Here is a 24,003-nt window from a genome sequence, read left to right on the forward strand (position 1 = left end):
ACTTGGCTGTTCAGACAGCAATGTGTTTGTACAAGTTTACATTTGGGTGTGTCATTTCTACATTGCGAAATAAGTTAATGACTCTTGTTTTCATGTTAGCATTTAAGTGAGTATCAAAGTGTAGATATCAATAAATCAATTAATTTAAAACGGTAATACTGTCCGTTGAGAGTTTTACAATGGTTATCATCAGTGCCGTGTCTCGCTACAGTACATCCCTGCAGGCAATGTTTTACGTCAATACTTAAGTGTAAACTTTAGTATTAGCTTTTAAGTATGTCAGAAGAATATAGGAAAAACACCATGCATTTAACTTTTATAATAACTTAAAGGGAAACTGCACTTTATTTTCAGAACGTTTGCCTATTGTTTACAATCATTATGAGAGGCAATAACACAAATGTCTTCTTTTGGATTTTAAATGGTTTTGGTTTTTAAAAAACGCTTTTAAGATGCGGCTAATGGGAGTCACTTTTGTAGCTTTCAAAGCCCTCTAAAACAACATAAAACGCTCTATCAATGTTTTATATACACTACAGTGCAAGTATATATACAATGTAGTAACAGACAAGTTCATAACAATAGGTAATATGCATAATATTTACCGTATTTTGGTCATTTTAATCCTTCCCGGAACTAATTCCTCTGTGCATTTACAGTGGGGCAAAAAAGTATTTAGTCAGCCACTGATTGTGCAGGTTCTCCCACTTAAAATAATGACTGAGGTCTGTGATTTTCAACATAGGTACACTTCAACAGTGAGAGACAGAATGTGAAAAAAAATATCCAGGAATTCACATTGTAGGAATTTTAAAGAATTTATTTGTAAGTTATGGTGGAAAATAAGTATTTGGTCAACCATTCAAAGCTCTCACTGAAGGAAGGAGTTTTTGGCTCAAAATCTCACGATACATGGCCCCATTCATTCTTTCCTTAACACGGATCAATCGTCCTGTCCCCTTAGCAGAAAAACAGCCCCAAAGCAAGATGTTTCCACCCCCATGCTTCACAGTAGGTATGGTGTTCTTGGGATGCAACTCAGTATTCTTCCTCCAAACACGAGGAGTTGAGTTTATACCAAAAAGTTCTATTTTGGTTTCATCTGACCACATGCCATTCTCCCAATCCTCTGCTGTATCATCCATGTATCCATTTTGATATAAACTCAACTCGTCGTGTGTGGATGATGCACAATCGGTGGCTGACTAAATACTTTTTTGCCCCATTGTGTTTCCATTTCCATAGCAGCGCACCTCCGACTTCTGGCAACAACTGTGTACTACTTCCGTAAACAAAGGCGTGTGTGTCTTCCAATCATTATAAATTTGGTAACAAACAACAAAGACAACTTTTTTTGGACAAAGAGGATTCACAACTTCATCTTTTTTAATCTGAATATATGTAGAATTGAACTTCTGCTTCTCAAAGCAACTACGAAGAAGAGTGAGACGTTGGAGCAGACTGAAGCTGAGGGAGTGAGGTGAAAGGGACTCGAAGCAGCAAAATGTTGAATTCGAAGCCAAGCTATTTCGACATAAATTGAGTGCTTACCCAAATAAATTGGAAAAATAATGTCGCGGCCAGCTGGACCAAACACACACCTGTCAATCGAGTGAGTCACTTTGTATCGATGATGATACACGCAGCAAGTCATGGGCGCCGCTGCTGCTGCGATTACAGAAATTGAGCAATGCTGCCTAAAATGCATTAATAAATGACGGGTTTTCGATAATTAAAAAATTAAACAGTATTACCAACCGTCCGGTTTATCGTTATGCTGTTTATTGTAACATCCTTAGAGTGTAGCATGCTTAGCAGTAGTTTCCCTCTAGTTTTCCAGTGTTAATAGTACTTGGAAGAAACTTATTTTTCGCCATGGTGGTGAGGATTAGAAGAGTCTTCGCACTGTGTATAATTCATTGCAGCTTCTCTTAAATTCGAGATGGTGTTCTGTGGTAAAGATCAGCTGGGCTTTGCGGGGCTTTGCGATCATTTTAAGAAATGCAAATATCGGCTACTAAACTGATCTCATGATTAGGACATGTTTAGTTACTGGTTCTGAGGTCATCATCATGGTTCTGTTATTTATCATCAGAAAATAAATGCAAAAGTCAAAGAAAAACCAAAACAAAGATTCACAATGGTGTGATTTTCAAGAATCCAACAGTCCTTATTCAGGACTAATGGTCAGGACCAAAAGTGGGCCAAAGTTAAATTTTTTGGGGTCGCTAGTTTAGTGAAATGTGTAAAATATAATTGATTTTCAGTCATGCAATGTCTTACTGAAAGGCTTTTTGAACCATTTTTGTTTAAGTGTATTATGTTTATTTAAATTTAATGTTATTTTATTTAAGTTTTTCATCCTTTAATATATTGTCATTGTAATAATATCAGTTATGTTTTGTTAGAGCATGGTACAACTAACTGCACCATGGGTTTATGTACAGTATATGTCCTTTTTTGTGGAAATACATCATATATTTTATCCAGTTTGACTCCCAGGGCAGAATTTGATATTATATTTTGTTTTTTTTTAACCGCCATCCGAGTTCGACATTGACATTTGTGTCACTTTAACAAACAAAAACATATGACCAAAACAGCTGTTGTGTCATTTGACTGTGAAGCGCCAAATTGTGTATATCAGTAATAGGGATGTAACAAGAAGAACATTTTATATCAAGGCTGTCGTGACCAAAATTATCACGATTATCATTATTATTGTTGAATGTGCTAATGAAATACTTATGATATACACACACTGAAATATTTTGACCAAGTTATTAAAAAAAACAATAAATTGTTAGAAAACCCATATGCGTTTCTTCACTGATAGTGTTTTAGTCATAGTATTTGATCTGTTCTTAAGGCGAAGCTTTTATTGTCTTTGAATATTGGTTTATACAATAGTATTTTAGGATGTATTTAAATAAAGTGGGAAAGAAATGTAAAAACAAAAAATAAACATTTCTAGTGGGCCTACACTATTCAGCAGTCCTTGAATGCACCGTAAAAAACCCTCCATCTCATGTTGCTCTAAGTACAAAAAATTCTAAAGGAGAACAGCTTGTAGGATCAATGTGAACAATAGAATGTCTTAGTTACTCAGACAGTGTTTATACACGTTTAGGTGGGGATATGTCGTTTCTTAATGGAGAAATATAATAATGGCTCTTGTTTTCATTTTTAACATTTAAGCTAGCAAGCTGGCGCCAGCCAGCTTTTGTGTGTGTGTGTGTGTGTGTGTGTGTGTGTGTGTGTGCGTGCGTTTGTGTGCGTATATATACACACGCACATATATATACACACACACACATATATATATATATATATATTAGGGTTGTGAATCTTTGGGTGTCCCACGATTCGATTCAAATTAACGATTCTTGGGGTCACGATTTGATAATATATCGATTTTTTTTTCGATTCAATTCTCGATTCAAAAACGATATTTTTCCGATTCAAAACAATTCTGTATTCATTCAATACATAGGATTTCAGCAGGATCTACCCCAGTCTGCTGACATGCTAGCAGAGTAGTAGATTTTTGTAAAAAGCTTTTATAATTGTAAAGGACAATGTTCTATCAACTGATTGCAATAATGTAAATTTGTTTTAACTATTAAACGAACCAAAAATATGACTTATTTTATCTATGTGAAAACATTGGACACAGTGCTTATGAGATGCGATGCAAGTGTAAGCCACTGTGAAACTTTTTTTTTTTTTTTTATAAATGTCTAATGATAATGTCAATGAGGGATTTTTAATCACTGCTATGCTGAAATTATAACTAATATTGATACTGTTGTTGATAATATTCATTTTTGTTTCACTACTTTTGGTTTGTTCTGTGTCGTGTTTGTGTCTCCTCTCAATTGCTCTGTTTATTGCAGTTCTGAGTGTTGCTGGGTCAGGTTTGGTTTTGGAATTGGATTGCATTGTTATGGTATTGCTGTGTAGTGGTTTGTTGGATTGATTAAAAAGAAAAAAAAAGGAAACCTTTTTTTTTTTTTTTTATTAAAAAAAATGTATTTCTTAAAAATTAGAATCGATTCTGAATCGCACAACATAAGCGATTTGATTCGTATTCGAATCGATTTTTTCCCACACCCCTAATGTGTAACGGTACACAAAAATTTCGGTTCGGTACGTACCTCGGTTTAGAGGTCACGGTTCGGTTCATTTTCGGTACAGTAAGAAATCAACAAAATATAAATGTTTTGTTTATTTATTTACCAAATTTGTAAACAATGGCTTTATTCTTTTAACATTGGGAACACTATAATAATTCTGCCCACGTTAATCCACATTAAACTGCCTCAAGTTGTTGCTTTGATTAAATAAAATTAAAAAACCTTTCTTCTACATATAAAAAGTTTAACATTAAACAATTTCCATTGAAACTGTTTAATGTCATCTCATTATGCTTAATTTATTACAGCATTTGGGAAGCCTGTAGTTGACTTTTGTTATGTAAATGTTGTATTTTTATCAACATTTGATAGCAGGGACCCTGCTATTCAATACTAGGCTGCTACATTACTAATGATTCATGTAACTATAGCTGAAAAATAGTACAATTGCAATAGGAGAGACTATTCATCCCTAAACACAATGGAGTTCAATGAAACAACAGACGGACAGGGCTTTGCTGCCCCTAAAACGCACGCACGCACACACACACACACACACACACAGAAAAATGAGCTAACGTTACGCTAAAAGCTAATTAGTCTTCATCTCAAGCCTATACTGTGAGCGAGCTGAGCTGCAGTTTAAGTTTCTAGAAGGTCAACAGGCTCATAGTGATGTTTGTAATAGTTGTGACTGGGAAGTCTTTAGTATAATTTGGGTAGAGTCCGCTCCTCCCCTGCTAGACGAATATCTGCTCGACGCTAAAGCATTGACTACATCGCTCTGAAGTCTGAATACGCACTGCTGATTGGCTGTTACATCGCTCTGAATACGCACTGCTGATTGGTTTTGTATGTGACCAATCAGATGGTTGTGTGGGTGGGACAATGAGACAGAGGCAGAAAGCAGAGCAGCTTGTGAAGACTTCTGCTTCAGAACTTGTTCGGTACGCCCGCGTGCCAAACCGAAACCCCCGTACCGAAACGGTTCGATACAAATACACGTACCGTTACACTCCTAATATATATATATATATATATATATATATACACATCACTTACTTTACAATGTCTGCTTTCACTGGGATTCCGATTGTTAGGATGTTAGTATATTCCCGTTTCAATGAGGAATGACTCAGAATCCTCGCGAAGGGTAAAAAAAAAACTTGTTACAAACAGCATCTTTCGCATGTCTTTTTTGCCATCTGCGGGTCCAAATTGAGTTTCAAAGTGTACCAATTTCTCAGTTTATGTCCACATTTTTTAACTATCAATTTTAGAGACATGATTTATAATATAAATTCTTGAGTAAACTTTCATGAGCTCAGAGGCGAGAAAGCAGCTCAGCGGCTAATTCAGTAGCATAAGGGCATTATCTCTCTCTGATCATCCATTTATCCATCCATTTTCTACCACTTGTCCCTCTCGGGGAGGCAGGGGGTGCTGGAGCCTACTGTATACCAGTTGCACTGGGGCGGAAGGCGGAGTATACTCTGGACAAGTCACCATCCTCATTGCAGGGCCACAATGCGCCGCTGAATGTAGATACTTTACATCAGCGCTTATAATAACAATATTGCTAATACTTGGTTAATATTCAGGTCACAAAATGTAAATGGAGTATTGCTGGTGCTTTTTGGATGGTTATTTATTGGGTTTTATGGTCAGAATAAACGCAATAGATGCAGTGACGTCATGGCTTCCATTGGCTCTATTGTAAGCAGACCATTGTTTGTTTATTTATGGGTTAGAATGCACTATAAAAAGACATGTTGAATTGTAGGCAAAATTCCAAAATAAGTGCAGTTCCCCTTTAAAACCCTTCTGTCTTTTGTTCCTTTACTCCATTCATCAGTACTGCGATAACAATGATTACCGTTTATATTTTCATCACATTAATCGTGATATGAAATGTTCATATTGTGGCATCCCTAATGCTACACTACACACTGGAAGTGAACACTAAGGAAAGCATAGCTAACTGCTTACTTGGAACCCTTGAACGTAAGCCAGGGTGGGCGGAATGACACCTAGTATAGTATCAGTCAATAGTGATCAGTGATTAGATACTTTTTTTACGATGACAAAAATTAGTTTTGTTGTTTTGATATTCTTTACAAAAAAAAGCCTATAGTATTTTTTGTTTTTATTTAATTGGTTTGTACAACTAACTTTGTCATACATATTGAACATTATAAAAGGTAATAAGGAAATAATTTTAGCAATTGATATTTTTGCACCGACATCCTTTGTTTTTGTCTGTTTACAGTTATAAAAAATGTAATTGTTTAGTGATATAAACATTTTTAATTATGAACTTTGGTATGACCAAAACTGCCCCTGTAACAACTTAATATTGGGATGGATACCCAAATTTGGAGTATTGCCCAAAACTACAGTAATGTAAATTATTCAAATTACTGAAGAATAAGTTCCTATTACATTTTGACAGAAGTGTAGATCTAACCATGTTACAGCAGAAATTGGACAGATATTAAAAGTAAATTAACAAGTAGATGGTATTGAGAAAATAATACAACTGGTTACATATTACCACATACAGTACATCAACAGCTAATTAGGAGGTTTTTGTTACTTGTTGTGAAATGGTCCTATTATCATTTACCGCATTTCCTTGAATTGCCGCAGGGCATATATAGTATGCGCCTGCCTTGAATTACTGCCAGGTCAAACTCGCTTCCCAAAATAATTAGCGCATGCTTAGTATTACCGCCTGGTTAAACTCGTGACGTCACGAGTGACACTTCCTCTGTCATTATTTTCAAAATGGGGGAGGCTGATTTCAACACTGGTAATTTGAAATCGCTTAAAGGGAAGAAGATTAAGAGTTATTCAGTAGGATTTAAGGTTCCAAGCTTACATCACACTCAAATTTTTACTGCATGCCTTTGGTAAGTGCCGGAGTGAGAAGAGGTTTTAAAATAATTAGCGCATGCTTACTTTTACCGCATGCCTTTGGTAAGCGCAGGAGTGAGAAGAGGTTTTAAATTAACGGCGCGGCGGCAATTCAAGGAAATACGGTAAATGATAATAGGACCATTTCACAACAAGTAACAAAAACCTCCTAATTAGCTGTTGATGTACTGTATGTGGTAATGTGTAACCAGTTGTATTATTTTCTCAATACCATTATTAATCTACTTGTTAATTTACTTTTAATATCTGTCCAATTTCTGCTGTAACAGATATTATCTTGTGATATGTGTTGTTTTCGCAAAAGGCTGCATTATGTATTGTGATATAAATTGTAGGGCATATCGCTCATCTATAGTGGGTATGTCTTCTTCTTTTGCTGGTTGTCTGGACGCCTTTATTTTTTAACGGGCTGCCTGTTATGAAACTACACAACCAGTATTGTGTTTTAATGGGATAGTGTATTAGTTGAGAAATAATTTTAAGGGGGTATTTGAAGCTTTTATGCCGATTAAAAGCCCTGTATGTCAGTTTTGATTATTTTTTGATGAATCACCCTGCCCTAGTACAAAATTCTCTTTTAATGCAAGACCTCAAATAAAAAATAATGGCGGCAAAAACTGCGCCGCATGTGAGCTCCACGTGCAGCACACCTCTTCATATAGTCATCAGTGCACGTGTGTCAATGCTCCACATCTCTACATTTGTTTGGATGTTCTGTGTCAAATCTAAGATCCTAAATCACACACACAGGAGACGTGATTCCATGTCAATGTTCCATGACAATGAGAGAGATGACCTTATCCAAATGAAACCATGACTTGCAAACCGATGAATGATTGAATTGTTTTGTGTAACCGTTTTACCAATCCCCCTTCTTTGTAAGGTTAAAGTAAACAAATGTCTGCGTAATAACTTGGGTATGCCATTTATCTAAGATATGTAGCAGAGAGTGATACTGAGGAGCAGGACTTTCAAGTTTTTGTCTCCAAGGCTGAAAAATGCATCAGCCGGCGGTTTGAAGGTTCACATTGTTCTTTGTGTAGTTAGTTTATTCGTGAAGCGCTAAAGCATGTTTGCTTACTTCACCTACCTTCCATTTACGTATGTTTACCAACAGAATGACTAACAACCTGCTTTGTGTGTTTCATGTCGACCTGTGTGAGTTTGCTGTCATTGTCCCAAAGAGGATGAAGTCTTCCTGTAGCGTTCCAATGCACCAACCATTCAAAACTTAAAGAAAATAAATAATAAGAAAAATTGTATCTTCCAAGAGAAAATAATCCCGAGTCCAGACGGTGATCCGGGTCAGCCCTAAAATGTAATCAATCAATCAAAATTGTACATATATTGCAGTTTTCAGATAGAAATGCTTTACACACAGCACCTTTGACAATAACAATTTAATCAATTGTTCTTTATCCCAATACGGACTTTTCATGTAAATCTGGTGATAACTTTTTTATTTATTTTGCTAACTGACAGACAGACAAACCAACGACAAGGATTACATAATTTGCTGGTGGTAAATGGTTATACTTGTATAGTGCTTTTCTACCTTTTGTAAGGAACTCAAAGCGCTTTGACACTTTTTCAACATTCACCCATTCACACACACGTTCACACACTGATGGCGGGAGCTGCCGTGCAAGGCGCTAACCAGGACCCATCATGGTGGAGGTATAAACTCCAGAGGAACCTTTAAGGTAGCACATAATCGGATGTTGGATGTTTGAACCATTTTTCCGATTGGAATTCCTGAAGGAAAAAAATCTGTTCCATCGTCAAAATGTTCCCATCCTAAACTTTTAATATTTAACTGTCAGCTAGCTGTTAGCCTTTCCTAATTAACTGTAACACAATGTTTGGATTAACATTTGTATTAGCTGTGTAAGTGTAAAATGAAGATACTCACTGTTAAGATAAAATGGAAAACAAGACAACATGATGTTATTGACACAAGTTTGAATGAATGAATGAATAATAGGTGTGCACGGAAGGTGAATCCCTTCAGAACCAGACGAGACACATTCTTATTAATCTAACTCAATCAATTAAAACTTTATTTATAAAGCGCATTTCATACATAAAATAAATGCAACACACAGTGCTTTACAGACTTAAAAACAAAACCCCGATGACCCACATCACCTATAATCATACACACACATGCATGCGCACACACACACATACACGCATGCATACAAATACATACATGGCTGAGTACAGAGGAGCTAGGTGAAGAAACACTATCCCAGGAGCCATCTGCACCAGGAGGTCACCAGACCACGGCCACCAGGACGCTGACACACAGCCTCCCCACGGCCCGGCCCATAACCCCTGGTGCAGAGGGCTCTCTCTGAGGAACGATAGAAAGTAAAAATAATAAAACGTGTAAAATAGCCAAATCAAAAAGGTAGGTCTTCAGCTTGCTCTTACATGGACTGTTCTCTGCAGCCCTGAGGTCCTCTGGCAAGTGGTTCAATAGACGGGTGCCATGATTTTGTGTCCTGACTTTTGGATTAATTAGGAGATGAGTGCCAGAGGACTTCGGGATCTGCGAAGGTTTGTAAAGTAAAAGAAAATCTAAGGGATAAAAAGGCCCAATACCATAAAACCATTTATAAACCATAAGAACCTTATAATTGATCCTGAAGCACTCAGGGCGCCAATGCAGATGTTTTAAAACTGGTGTAATTTGGGCCCGACTTAATTTTGGAGTACTTGTAAAGGTGCAATAACCTATTATCCATCCATCCATTTCTACCGCTTATTCCCTTATAACCTATTATATTACTTATTATTTCCTTATTGTTGCTTTAGCTGTGTCTTCCATATGTGATAAAGGCATACTGCAGTTGGTACACAAATATAAAGAAAAAGTTACATAATACCAAATAGAGATGTCCGAAAATATTGGACTGACGATATTATCGGCTGATAAATGCATTAAAATGTAATCGGAAATTATCGGTTTCAAAATTTTCGGTATTGGTTTCAAAAAGTAATGACTTTTTAAAACGCCGCTGTGTACACGGACGTAGGGAGAAGTACAGAGCGCCAATAAACCTTAAAGGCACTTCCTTTGCGTGCCGCCCCAGTCACATAATATCTACGGCTTTTCACACACACAAGTGAAAGCATGCATACTTCGTCAACAGCCATACAGGTCACACTGAGGGTGGCTGTATAAACAACTTTAACACTGTTACAAATATGCGCCACACTGCAAACCCACACCAAACAAGAATGATAAACACATCTCGGGAGAACATCCGCACCATAACGCAACATAAACACAACATAAACACAACACAGCAAATACCCAGAAACCCTTGCAGCACTAACTCTTCCGAGACGCTACAATATACACCCCCCACACCCCAACCCCGCTCACTTCAACCTCCTCATGCTCTCTCAGGGAGAGCATGTCCCAAATTCCAAGCTGCTGTTTTGAGGCATGTTATGAAAAATAATGCACGTTGTGACTTCAATAATAAATATGGCAGTGCCATGTTGGCATTTTTTCCATAACTTGAGTTGATTTATTTTGGAAAACATTGTTACATTGTTTAATGCATCCAGCGGGGCATCATAACAAAATTAGGCATAATACTATGTTAATTCCATGAATGTATATATCGGTTGATATCAGTATCGGTAATTTATGAGTTGGACAATATCGGAATTATCGAACATCTCTCATACCAAACCATTCCACCTTAACTTTAACTAGTGATAACATGTAGTGTGACTGGAATCTCACTGCTTAGACTTTTTTTAGAAATACAATTTGCCCCACGAAAATAAGTTAAGGATTTCTCCTATGATACTTGCTGAACTGAGGAAGGTCTGCAGAGTTTCCACTGTAAACCCTTTTGATATGTTATCAGGTTTTGTGTTTTTTGTTGTTGTGTGTTTAAGATATGGAAGATGGGCTGATGTAAGTCTTTCTTTTCCCTCAGAACCGTCTCTCACCCACTACCGACACCACAGTGATTACAGTTCTTCCAGTGAAAGCCCCTCGGTCAGCTCCTCTGATCCCGACTACAGGCAAGGTAATTAGTTCCTGTGGCTGCTTTTCATTCTCACAGGCTAATAAATACCGTTATGTAAGATTCAGTACTCGGTACACTATTTCACACATGGGAGCAACTTTTCCCAACATGCAGTAAAGGCCATTGTTGTTTTCAAATAGGCATTACTGCCTTGTTGATGCAGGTCAGTTTCACACCTCAGTGCGGGTCCCTGCAACATCATGCTTGATTAAGTACATCTGAGAACACCATGCGTGATTATGTATATGTGAAAATTAAAATGTATGTGTGCGCCTTACCACTTTCCCCTGTCATCTGCAGCTAAAAAAACAGCAGAGGGGACACGATTTGGTTCCCAGCTGGCACTTTCCTCAGAGCACGATTCTTTATCTGTGACCAGTCACAACACCCAAAGGCACAGGTAAGATAAGCCCATAAAGTGGTCAGCCGAAAGTCATACAATTTATAGCCCACACAAAGTTGTCTGAATAAGCCTCAAAAGTCAAACAAAAGTTGTAGTTGCAACTATCATCATTTGTCATGTCAGCAAATTTTGGGACACTTATTTGTATTTTTTGTGACGACTCTCCACATGACCACAAATCATTGAACCATAAATAAATACAACTCAGTGAGACAAATAAAAAGGGTCTAACTGCTCAATTAAACACCTGCTCAGTGGCCTTGTGGTTAGAGTGTCCACCCTGAGACTGGAAGGTCATGAGTTCAAACCCCAGCCGAGTTATACCAAAGATTATAAGAAGCTGCCTCCACTCAGCATCAAGGGTTGGAATAGGGGGGTTAAATCACAAAATGATTCCCGAGCGCGGCCACCACTGCTTCTCACTGCTCCCCTCACCTCCCAGGGCGTGAACATGGGAATGAGTCAAATGCAGAGCATAATTTCACCACAACTAGTGTGTGTGACTATCGTTGGGACTTCAACTTTAACTTTAATACAATATCCAATCTAATCCACTTTATTTGTATCGCACATTTAAACAGCATAAATGTTTCCAAAGTGCTGCACAGCAATAATAAAAACAATATTCAAATATCCTTTTCACGGTGGCAGAGGGGTTACTGCGTCTGCCTCACAATACAAAGGTCCTGCAGTCCAGGGTTCAATCCCAGGCTCAGGATCTTTCCGTGTGGAGTTTGCATGTTATCCCCGTGAATGCGTGGGATCCCTCCGGGTACTCCGGCTTCCTCCCACTTTCAAAGACATGCACCTGGGGATAGTTTGATTGGCAACACTAAATGGTCCCTAGTGTATGAATGTGAGTGTGAATGTTATCTGTCTATCTGTGTTGGCCCTGTGATGAGGTGGCGACTTGTCCAGGGTGTACACTGCCTTCCGCCCGATTGTAGCTGAGATAGGCGCCAGCGCCCACCCGCGACCCCAAAAGGGAATAAGCTGTAGAAAATGGATGGATGAATGGATTTTAAAGGGTAAAACCAATTAAAACAATAAATTGAAATCAAAATAAAATTAAAAAAACACAGAAAAGACAGATGACCACACATTCATTGTTCAATACTTTGTTGATGTACTGTTGGCAGCAATTACAGCCTTAAGTCTTTTTGAATACGATGCCACAAGTTTGGCACACCTATATTTGGGCAGTGTCCCCCCCATTCCTCTTTGCCTATTCCTCCTTTGCAGCACCTCTCATGCTCCATCAGATTAGATGAGAAGCGTTGGTTTTCATCGAGGATGTCTCTGTACATTGCTGCATTCATCTCAGTCTAGTCAGGGAGGTGACCAAGAACCCGATGGTCACTCTGGCCCCTGTTTACACTGCACACCAAATCAGATTGTTTTGCTCTCAAGTGACACAGATCTGATGTTTTCTTTTGGCCAGTCTAAACGCTCCAAAGTGCTTCAAATCTGATCTTTTGGCATCAGATTCAGGCCACATCAGGAGGTAGTCCTGAAACCGATTGGAATATGATCTTTTCAAATGGGACATCAGTCTAAATGCAATGTATGTGAGTTTTACATCAGCTTTGGGCGAGTTACGTCAGTCGTGTGCGCGAGGAAAGATGCAGTCGCCAGTGGAAGTACCGTATTTTTGGGACTATAACTCGCAGTTTTTTTCATAGTTTGGCCGGGAGTGCGACTTATACTCAGGAGTGACTTTTGTGTGAAATTATTAACACCTTACTGTAAAATATCAAATAATATTATTTAGCTCATTCACGTAAGAGACTAGACGTATAAGATTTCATCGGATTTAGGGATTAGGAGTGAAACAGATTGTTTGGTAAACGTATAGCATGTTCTATATGTTATAGTTATTTTAATGACTCTTACCATAATATGTTACGTTAACATACCAGGCACCTTCTCATGTTGGTTATTTATGCGTCATATAACGTACACTTACTCAGCCTGTTGTTCACTATTATTTATTTTTTTTAATTGCCTTTCAAATGTCTATTCTTGGTATTGGGTTTTATCAAATAAATTTCCTCAAAAAATGTGACTTATACTCCAGTGTAACGAATACATGTTTTTTTCCTTCTTTATTATGCATTTTCGGGAGGTGCGACTTATACTCCGAAAAACACTTGGTTTCGGGGAGCAAAGTTTATTTAAGACAACCAAATGTTTGGTGCATCACTTGTAAATAGTGCACAAATAATAGTCTATATGTAATTTATGAATATATATTTTGATTCCAAAGAAATAGCGTTTGTTGAAGGACCGGAATTGACGCTGTGGCGCATTGGCGTACATGTGAGTTGAAAAATAAAGCTCCTGTAGATCCATGGTGACGTCCGTGTCCACTCTTCTTAACAGCCATAAAAAGATTACCACCCTCCCACATATATTACACCATATACATCCATTCATACTTTATATTACTTTCATTAACTTTCACATAAAAAAACAGTCATTATAAGGTGTTGTGACTTTTATTTTATTTTGTAGCAGTAGCAACTTCCTTTGTTTTCACTTTATAAAAGTGCACATGCAAATGACGTCGGGGCCACATTGCGGCATGTGCATGTTTACACTGGAGTCTGATAAAAATCAAATTTTTCTTGCAGTGTAAACAGTCAGCTGGAAAAAAATCAGATTTATGCCACTTTGGCGAGCAGTGTAAATGTAGTCTCTGTCAGGACTACAGTCATAAGTCATAAAAAATATCAATATGTGTTGATATTGATCATAATGAAAAACATCTATCGTGATTCATTTTTCAGCCATATCACCCAGTCCTCGTGTATACGCTACTTTATGTTAGGAATCGCAATAGTGGAGGATTCTAGCATGCATGTGCATATTCGAGCTGGTCTGCCCGCCACAAGAGGATAGAGAACAATGAGGAACTTATTGACCACAACTAAATAAAAATGGTCGAATTGCTCAAATATGTTTGAGTAAACCTCTACCCATCCATCCATTTCCTACCGCTTGTCCCTTTTGTGGTCGCGGGGGGTGCTGGAGCCTAGCTCAGCTGCATTCGGGTGCAAGGCAGCGTACAACCTGGACAAGTCGCCACCTCATCGCAGGGCCAACACAGATAGACAAACAACATTCACACTCACATTCACACACTAGGGCCAAATTTAGTGTTGCCAATCAACCCATTCCCCAGGTGCATGTTTTTGGCGGTGGGAGGAAGCTGGAGTACCCGGAGAGAACCCGCGCAGTCACGGGGAGAACATGCAAACTCCACACAGAAAGATCCCGAGCCCGGGATTAAACCAAGGACTACTCAGGACCTTCGTATTGTGAGGCACATGCACTAAGCCCTGTGCCCCCATGCTGCTCTAAACCTCTACCATACATGGGAATAGCCACTGACGTAACTGAAGCAAAATACATCACTAAAGTCTTAAATTCTAAATGGCTTGTTTGGAAGAAGGCAACATTGTTTTCTAAACATCTCCGCTGTGCCTCCTTGGTTGGATTTTACATTTATGATACTTATGGGGATCCTAAATACACAAAAACAGCTACCAACATGTAAAACATTGCATGCACAGTGAATACAGGTTTTATGAAAGAAACAATTATAGCCTGAAGTGGATTAATTCACTTGACATTATTTTATATGGAAAATGTTGTTTTGACATTAAAGAAAAAAAGAAAGAAGAAGAAAAGAAAGGTTGTACTTGTATAGCGCTTTTCTACCTTCAAGGTACTCAAAGCGATTTGACACTACTTCCACATTTACCCATTCACACACACATTCACACACTGATGGAGGGAGCTGCCATGCAAGGAGCTAACCAGCACCCATCAGGAGCAAGGGTGAAGTGTCTTGGTCAGGACACAACGGACGTGACGAGGTTAATACTAGGTGGGGATTGAGCTAGGGACCCTCGGGTGTCGCACGGCCACTCTTCCACTGCGCTACGCCGGATATTTAAACTCAACCACCGCCATTAAAAATAGTCTGTTTCTGAGTCAGACTGTCCCCTGCTGTTAAATCTTTATTTGTGGAACAGGCACTGTTTTAAGTAACAATGTTGACCGATACTAAAAGTAAAACGTTGAAACACTTTAATGACTAATGTAATGCGTCAGCTGAAGTGACAATGTTTTTTTTTACAACTTCAGAGGCATGTTTTCCTAAATTCCGATTTATCCGACCGAAAGGGATTTGAATTTGAAAGTTGTACTGTTGTTCATAGTCCTCCCGCTGCCCACTACATCATCCATCCATCCATCCATCCATTTTCTACCGCTTATTCCCTTTCGGGGTCGCGGGGGGCGCTGGCGCCTATCTCAGCTACAATTGGGCGGAAGGCGTGTCCATGTTAAATCAACACGTCTGCTCTCTTGTATGAGGATTTTGCCACCTGCGCTACAATCCCCCTGTGGGACAGGGGAAGATGGCAGATAAGAGTAAAAACGCATCGGTCACGTCAGCCACACACGCAGACACAGCTGGTGTCGCACAGCAGGTCAGCCCCCATGCTTGGTTAGTGAGGTCATCGGATGTACCATCTACTTTCAGCAGCTTCTATCTCCCTAATCTATGGTATTAGAGAGCAGAGCTGCCTACTGATAAACAATGTTTTCAATTTGTGCTATAGCACAGACTCACTAATAGCATAGCGTTTTATTTGACCAGTGTTACTTGTTTTTATGTGTTTATTTGATATAAACTTCTTATATATAGTTTTTTTTTTGTAGTGTTTGGTAATATTTGTATTTTGTTGCACATTTTGATTTATGTTACATTTGTTAATGGTACTTGTTTTACAAATTGATATTACCGCATTTTTCGGATTAGAAATCGCTCCGGAATATAAATCGCACCGGCCGAAAATGCATAATAAAGAAGGAAAAAAACATATATATGTCGCACTGGAGTATAATTCGCAATTTTGGGGGAAATTTATTTGATAAAATCCAACACCAAGAATAAACATTTTGAAAGGCAATTTATTTGATAAAATCCAACACCAAGAATAGACATTTGAAAGGCAATTTAAAATAAATAAATAATAGTGAACAACAGGCTGAATAAATGTACGTTATATGAGGCATAAATAACCAACCGAGAACGTGCCTGCTATGTTAACGTAACATATTATGGTAAGAGTCATTCAAATAACTATAACATATAGAACATGCTATACGTTTACCAAACAATCTGTCACTCCTCTTCCTCGATGTCGCTTCTAAACAACTCTGCCAACTCCAAAGGTATGCGTCGCTTCCTCTTGTCGTTTTCTGCTGCATATTTCACTGCGTCCAGCTTGTAATCTGCAGTACATTATCTCCTTTTTGGTGCAATTTTTGTTCAGCTCTTCTCAGTTTTTATAAGTTACCGCCAACGATGAAATGATCCATTTTAATAGCGACGGCAGTAGCATATAGCAGTTAGCATTCCATGACCCACAATGCACTTCTGCCATGAACCTACCCCACCGAATTCCTATTGGTTGACGTGTGTGTGACGATTGCTGATGTGTTTGTGACGATTGCTGACATTTTCTTCGTCTCTTCCGCGAATGAGATAAATAATATTATTTGATATTTTACGGTCATGTGTTTATAATTTCACACATAAATCACTCCGGAGTATACAGTGGGACAAAAAAGTATTTAGTCAGCCACCGATTGTGCAAGTTCTCCCACTTAAAATAATGACAGAGGTCTGTAATTTTCATCATAGGTACACTTCAACAGTGAGAGACAGAATGTGAAAAAAAAATCCAGGAATTCACATTGTAGGAATTCCCCCAAAAATTACTTGTAAATTATGGTGGAGAATAGGTATTTGGTCAACCATTCAAAGCTCTCACTAATGGAAGGAGGTTTTGGCTCAAAATCTCACGATACATGGCCCCATTCATTCTTTCCTTAACACGGATCAATCGTCCTGTCCCCTTAGCAGAAAAACAGCTCCAAAGCATGATGTTTCCACCCCCATGCTTCACAGTAGGTGTGGTGTTCTTGGGATGCAACTCAGTATTCTTCTTCCTCCAAACACGACGAGTTGAGTTTATACCAAAATGGATACATGGATGATACAGCAGAGGATTGGCAGAACATCATGTGGTCAGATGAAACCAAAATAGAACTTTTTGGTATAAACTCAACTTGTCGTGTTTGGAGGAAGACATCATGCTTTGGGGCTGTTTTTCTGCTAAGGGGACAGGACGATTGATCCGTGTTGAGGAAAGAATGATAGGGGCCATGTATCGTGAGATTTTGAGCCAAAACCTCCTTCCATCAGTGAGAGCTTTGAATGGTTGACCAAATACTTATTTTCCACCATAATTTACAAATCAATTATTTAAAATTCATACAATGTGAATTCCTGGATTTTTTTACATTCTGTCTCTCACAGTTGAAGTGTACCTATGATAAAAATTACACACCTCTGTCATCATTTTAAGTGGGAGAACTTACACAATCGGTGGGTGACTAAATACTTTTTTGCCCCACTGTATGTCGCACCACAGGCCAAACTATGAAAAAAACTGTGACTTATAATCAGAAAAATACGGTAGTATTTTTGTTGTTGTTAATGTAATTTAACTTCTGTACCTATGTGTCAAAGTCAAAGCCTGTGGCCTGCGAATGAATTATCTATGGCCCCCGGAATGATATTTGATTAGTATTAGAACCGGCCCGCAGGCCACAGCCGCCTGCTGCTGTTTTGCATGCACCAATACCCCATCAGGTTTGGCGCTAGGAATTTTCATAGTGGGGTCCCAGGGACCCCATGAAGTCATAAAAATGGGGTCCCACAGTAAATATTTGGGGTGCCACTTTTTTGTAGCAGTTTTAAAAACACATGATAAATGTATGCATTTTCCTGTTATATTTCACATTCTATATTGTGTTTTAGAAAAAGGCTGTCATAAATGTTACTTAATTCATAAAAAATAAAACAATACAATAGAAAACACATTTTTATGCATATGTAAATTTATGCAGTTATAAACGTTCATCAACTTTCTTCTTTCCTTTATGGATCCAAACTTTACCGCTGACGGTATTTTTTTCTATATTTTTATTGTAATATTTTCAGAATGTGTTTGTTTTATTTTTGGCCAAAGTAAGACAAAGAAAACAAGCTGAAGTTGTCTTTAATTTTTAGTTTTACTGCCGTGATTTTAATAGTCCGGCCCGCGTGTGCACAGATTTTCCTCCATGCGGCCCCTGAGCTAAAATGACTTTGACACCCCTGATCTAAAACTTTTTTTTACTGCATTATCGTCTCCAAGTTTGACTTTATTTTGTTGTTGCCCTCATTATTTATATAATGTAAATACTCCAATTATTTCCTAAATTTCATTAACCGCCAAGGCTCCTGTAGTCATTGGGTGGGCCTCTTGTAGTTAATATTCTGCAGCTTGCACGCGCTTTAAAGTGTTTTTTGCGTTATGCCGCAACAGTTAACTACCTACCACAATTACAACAGGGGTTCCTTTGTTACTGTGTTGTAGAATATACTTAGTAATAAATAGTGAAACAGGACTGTTTTCTATTTTCACATGCACTCCATGTCATTAATAAAGTAAAAAAATGAGGATGCATACACTGAGTTCCTGTTATCATCTGCTTCCAATTAAAACCCCATCCTCATTGCAGTTTAGGTTTTAAAAAAAGGGCTGTGTATAATTAAATAATTGCTCTCCATAATTTGATGGAAAAGTTTATTTTCAAATTTCCAATCCACTTTTTGTATGCAGGCTATATGATGAAGGCCTAGCAGGAGCTGAGCTGCTCCTCCAAAAGCAGGAAAAGGAGGTACAACAGCTGCAGGCCCACCTGGCCAACAGGTGTCGCACTTCCATGCTCAACCTCCAAGACCCAACGTACATGTCCTCGTTGCCACTTCGAAAAGCCAAGGTACTTTTACATCTCTGTTTCTATGCTGTCCTTTGGGACAAGTGTCTCTGTGAATAAATGTCTCACAATCTGTTGCCTGGAGTTTTTTTATGGTGCATTATTTAAGGAAGGATGGAAGAATGTGGCTTGGGAAGCAGAGCTTTGCTAAATACAAAGTGCTGACAGTAAATATAATTTCTACAGTAGCACGGAGTTATAATTGCAGCTATGTGTAATGCTTTGGGTAGAGCCTGGCTTACGCTACTTATTAAACTATAATTTATTCTTGCTACAATGTGCAGATTGTTGGCTGCAAGCGTATTCAGTGGTTATGACTTAATGTTAAAAGGATACATTTTGGGTGCTTTACTCAAGATGTTGTCATTGAAATGTGGTTAGTGCAGTTGAAATCTATAGTGTGTGTTAAAGGTCATTAGGGCTTCAACTGTTTAACTTTTAAATTACCGTATTTCCTCATATAAGTGGCCTCCACTCAAATAGAGGCCTCACAGCATCTTTTTTATGATAATAAATTTGATGGCCCTATGTGTTGCAATGAACGTCATTATTGCAGAGGAGACATGGCATATGTAAAGAAAAAGAAAAAAATACTATTCTCATATTCACAGACAAAAAAAAGTATGAACTATTTTTATTTTGATATAGTTGAGGTTGATTGACAACACTAAATGGTCCCTAGTGTGTGAATGTTGTCTGTCTATCTGTGTTGGCCCTGCGATGAGGTGGTGACTTGTCCGACCGAATACAGCTGGGATAGGCTCCAGCACCCCCCGCGAACCTGAAAGGGACAAGCGGTAGAAAATGGATGGCTCGTATTAATCAATAAAAAGTTGATCTTTTGGCACAGGGGTTAGTGCGTGTGCCCCACAATACAAAGGTCCAAGGTTCGATTCTGGGCTCAGATCTTTCTGTGTAGAGTTTGCATGTTCTCCCCGTGACTGTGTGGGTTCCATCCGGCTTCCTCCCATCCCCAAAGACATGCACCTAGGGATAGGTTGATTGGCAACACTAAATGGTCCCTAGTGTGTGAATGTAAGTGTGGTTGTTGTCTGTATATCTGTGTTGGCCCTGCCCAAATGCAGCTGAGAGAGGCTCAACACCCCCCATGACCCCAAAAGGGACAAGCGGTAGAAGATGAATGAATGGAAGTTGATCTTTTTGTATGTATTGGCAAATACTGTATTGTAGGGGTGTAACAGTACACAAAAATTTCGGTTGGGTACGTACCTCGGTTTAGAGGTTACAGTTCGGTTCATTTTCAGTACAGTAAGAAAACAACAAAATATATATTTTTTTAAGGTTATTTATATACCAAATTTGTAAACAATGGCTTTATTCTTTTAACATTGGGTACACTATAATAATTCTGCCCACATTAATCCACATTAACCTGCCTCAAATTGTTGCTTGGATTAAATAAAATGACAAAACTTTTCTTCTACATATAAAAAGTGCAACATTAAACAGTTTCAAGTCAACTCATCATGCTTAATTTATTACAGCATTTGGGAAGCCTGTAGTTGACTTTTATTATGTAAATGTTATATTTTTGTCAACTTGTGATAGCAGGGCCCCTGCCATTCAAAACTAGGCTGCTACATTACTAATTATTAATGTAACTATTGCTGAAAAAATAGTACAATTGCAATAGGAGAGACTATTCATCCCTGAACACCATGGAGTTCAAGTGAAATAACAGACAGACAGGGCTTTGGTGGCCCCAACACACACACACACACACGCACGCACGCATGCACGAACACACACGCATACACACACACACACACACAGCAAAGTGAGCTAACGTTATGCTAAAAGCTAATCAGCCTTCACCTCAAGCCAGAACTGCGAGCGAGCTGAGCTGCAGTTGAAGTTTCTAGAAGGTCAACGGGCTTATAGTGATGTTAGTAGTAGTTGTGACTGGGAGGTGTTTTTTTATCATTTGGGGAGAATACGCTGTCTTATGCTCACCTGCTAAACACTATTCTGCTCGACGCTGAAGCATTGACTACCGGTATATGTACTCTGAATACGCACTGCTGATTGGCTGTTACCGCTCTGAATACGCACTGCTGATTGGCTTTGTATGTAACCAATCAGATGGTTGTGTGGGTGGGACAATGCCGGGTACTGAGACAGAGGCAGAAGAAACAAGGCAGCTTGTTAAGACTTTAGCTTAGAAACTCGTTCGGTACACCCCCGGTACCGAACCAAAACCCCCGTACCGAAACGGTTTAATACAAATACACGTACCATTACACCCCTACTGCATAGTCATATTTTAAATGTTAAAACAGGGGAAAAGGATGAATGCCATTTTGCAATATCTATTAGAAAAACTTATAATACATATAAAATTGTTTGAATATTTCAATAATAGAGTACATCTCAATATACAATGCACATTTTTTTAAATGTCATTATGTGAACATTTTAAGAACATAGATTGAGGCGATAATGATATATGCTATCATGTTTAGTTATTAGAATAAAGATATATCCATCTACCAATCAATCAATCAAAGTTTATTTATACAGCCCTTAATCACAAATGTTTCAAAGGACTTAATGAACCACAGCGATATCCTCAGCTCTGATCCCACATCAGGCCAAGAAAAAACTCAACACAATGGAAACAATGAGAAACCTTGGAAGGGACCGGTGCAAAGATAAAAATGTATCCACTTTTTTAAAATTATTATTAGTTTTATTTAAAGGCACAGTGTTTCTCATACATACTATTTAGAATCACAGTATTCTAATTACCGTATTTTTTGGACTATAAGTCGCAGTTTTTTTCATAGTTTGGCCGGGGGTGCGACTTATACTCGGGAGCGACTTATGTGTGAAATCATTAGCACATTACCGTAAAATATCAAATAATATTATTTAGCTCATTCACGTAAGAGACTAGACATATAAGATTTCATGGGATTTAGCAATTAGGAGTGACAGATTGTTTGGTAAACATACAGCATGTTCTATATGTTATAGTTATTTGAATGACTCTTACCATAATATGTTATGTTAACATACCAGGCACCTTCTCAGTTGGTTATTTATGCGTCATATAACGTACACTAATTCAGCCTGTTGTTCACTATACTTTATTTATTTTAAATTGCCTTTCAAATGTCTATTATTGGTGTTGGGTTTTATCAAATAAATTTCCCCCAAAAATGTGACTTATACTCCAGTTCGACTTATATATGTTGTTTTCCTTCTTTATTATGCATTTTCGGCAGGTGCAATTTATACTCCGGAGCGACTTATACTCCGAAAAATATGTTACATACAATAGTGTGTGTGTGACAATCATTGGTACATTAACTTTAACTTAACTTCAATATATTCATATTATTTTAATTGAGTATTTTTTTTGTGCGGTATACAATTAAGACAAACAGTGCATATTTATCATTAAAATAAATGTTTTTTGTACACAACAAACCAAAGATTCTCATCATCTACAGAAATCAAAGAAGAAGAAAAACATCTCCAATACAATAATCATCTTTTGTAAAAAAAAAAAAAAAAATTATGAAAAAATTCATTAATTAAAAGCAATAGTAATATTAAAAGCAAATTAATGAAAGTAACATTGTGTGTCCGAAACTGAGCAAAAAGAAGCAAAGCGTATGATGTCCTGCCCCATCACTAAAATATAATATCTGATTATTGATCAACAATACAATACATATTCACCGGGTAAATAACAACATTCAATACATTACTACATTATGAGATACCTAATTTACATAGTTTATTTCTATATGAAAGCAGATGCTGAAGTCCTACAGTTCTTAAGAGTATCATTATTTCATTGTGAGGAGTTTAACTGAACAATGTAGCATACAAATAATAATAGTAATTATAATACAGATGTTGGAATATATCTTGCAATTATATTTGTAACAATTGTAAAAAAATATATACCGTATTTCCTTGAATTGCCGCCGGACCGCTAATTAATTTAAAACCTCTTCTCACTCCTGCGCTAACCAAAGGCATGCAGTAAAAGTAAGCATGCGCTAATTATTTTAAAACCTCTTCTCACTCCGGCACTTACCAAAGGTATGCAGTAAAAATTTGAGTGTGATGTAAGCTTGGACCTTAAATCCTACTGAATAGCTCTTAATCTTCTTCCCTTTATGCGATTTCGAATTACCGGTATTGAAATCAGCCTCCTCCATTTTGAAAATGATGACAGGGGAAGTGTCACTCGTGACGCCACAAGTTTGACCAGGCGGTAATACTAAGCATGCGCTAATTATTTTGCGAAGCGAGTTTGACCCAGCAGTAATTCAAGGCAGGCGCATACTATATGCCCTGCGGCAATTCAAGGAAATACGGTATATCAATAAGTATTTCATGATAACAATAAATTACTGTGAAGAGCTGTGATTGAAATTAATGTCTCTCTTGCTTACTTTTTTTGATCTTGTTCCATTGGCAGCTGTACCACGAGCCAGAGTTTGTGAAGATGGCTAGCGAGCCTTGTGTCCCCCTCAACGTTCAATCTTCAATAATGGTGAGACTATATATATATGTATATATATATATA

General features: G+C 37.9%; 1 protein-coding gene across 7 annotated transcripts in view; it reads left to right on the forward strand.

Moving 5' to 3' along the window:
- The window catches only part of ptpn13 (protein tyrosine phosphatase non-receptor type 13), a 151,295-nt gene that overhangs the window by 60,277 nt on the left and 67,015 nt on the right, over positions 1-24,003 (forward strand). For all 7 annotated transcript variants that reach the window (XM_061876554.1, XM_061876557.1, XM_061876556.1 and 4 more), the window contains exons 8-11: positions 11,036-11,128; positions 11,429-11,528; positions 19,280-19,439; positions 23,896-23,970. In XM_061876554.1, coding sequence (XP_061732538.1) covers positions 11,036-11,128; positions 11,429-11,528; positions 19,280-19,439; positions 23,896-23,970 — 428 coding nt within the window. The remainder of the gene's footprint in view (positions 1-11,035; positions 11,129-11,428; positions 11,529-19,279; positions 19,440-23,895; positions 23,971-24,003) is intronic.

The sequence above is a fragment of the Nerophis ophidion genome, linkage group LG17, assembly GCF_033978795.1.
Source record: "Nerophis ophidion isolate RoL-2023_Sa linkage group LG17, RoL_Noph_v1.0, whole genome shotgun sequence".
In the NCBI taxonomy this organism is placed as follows: Eukaryota; Metazoa; Chordata; class Actinopteri; order Syngnathiformes; family Syngnathidae; genus Nerophis; species Nerophis ophidion.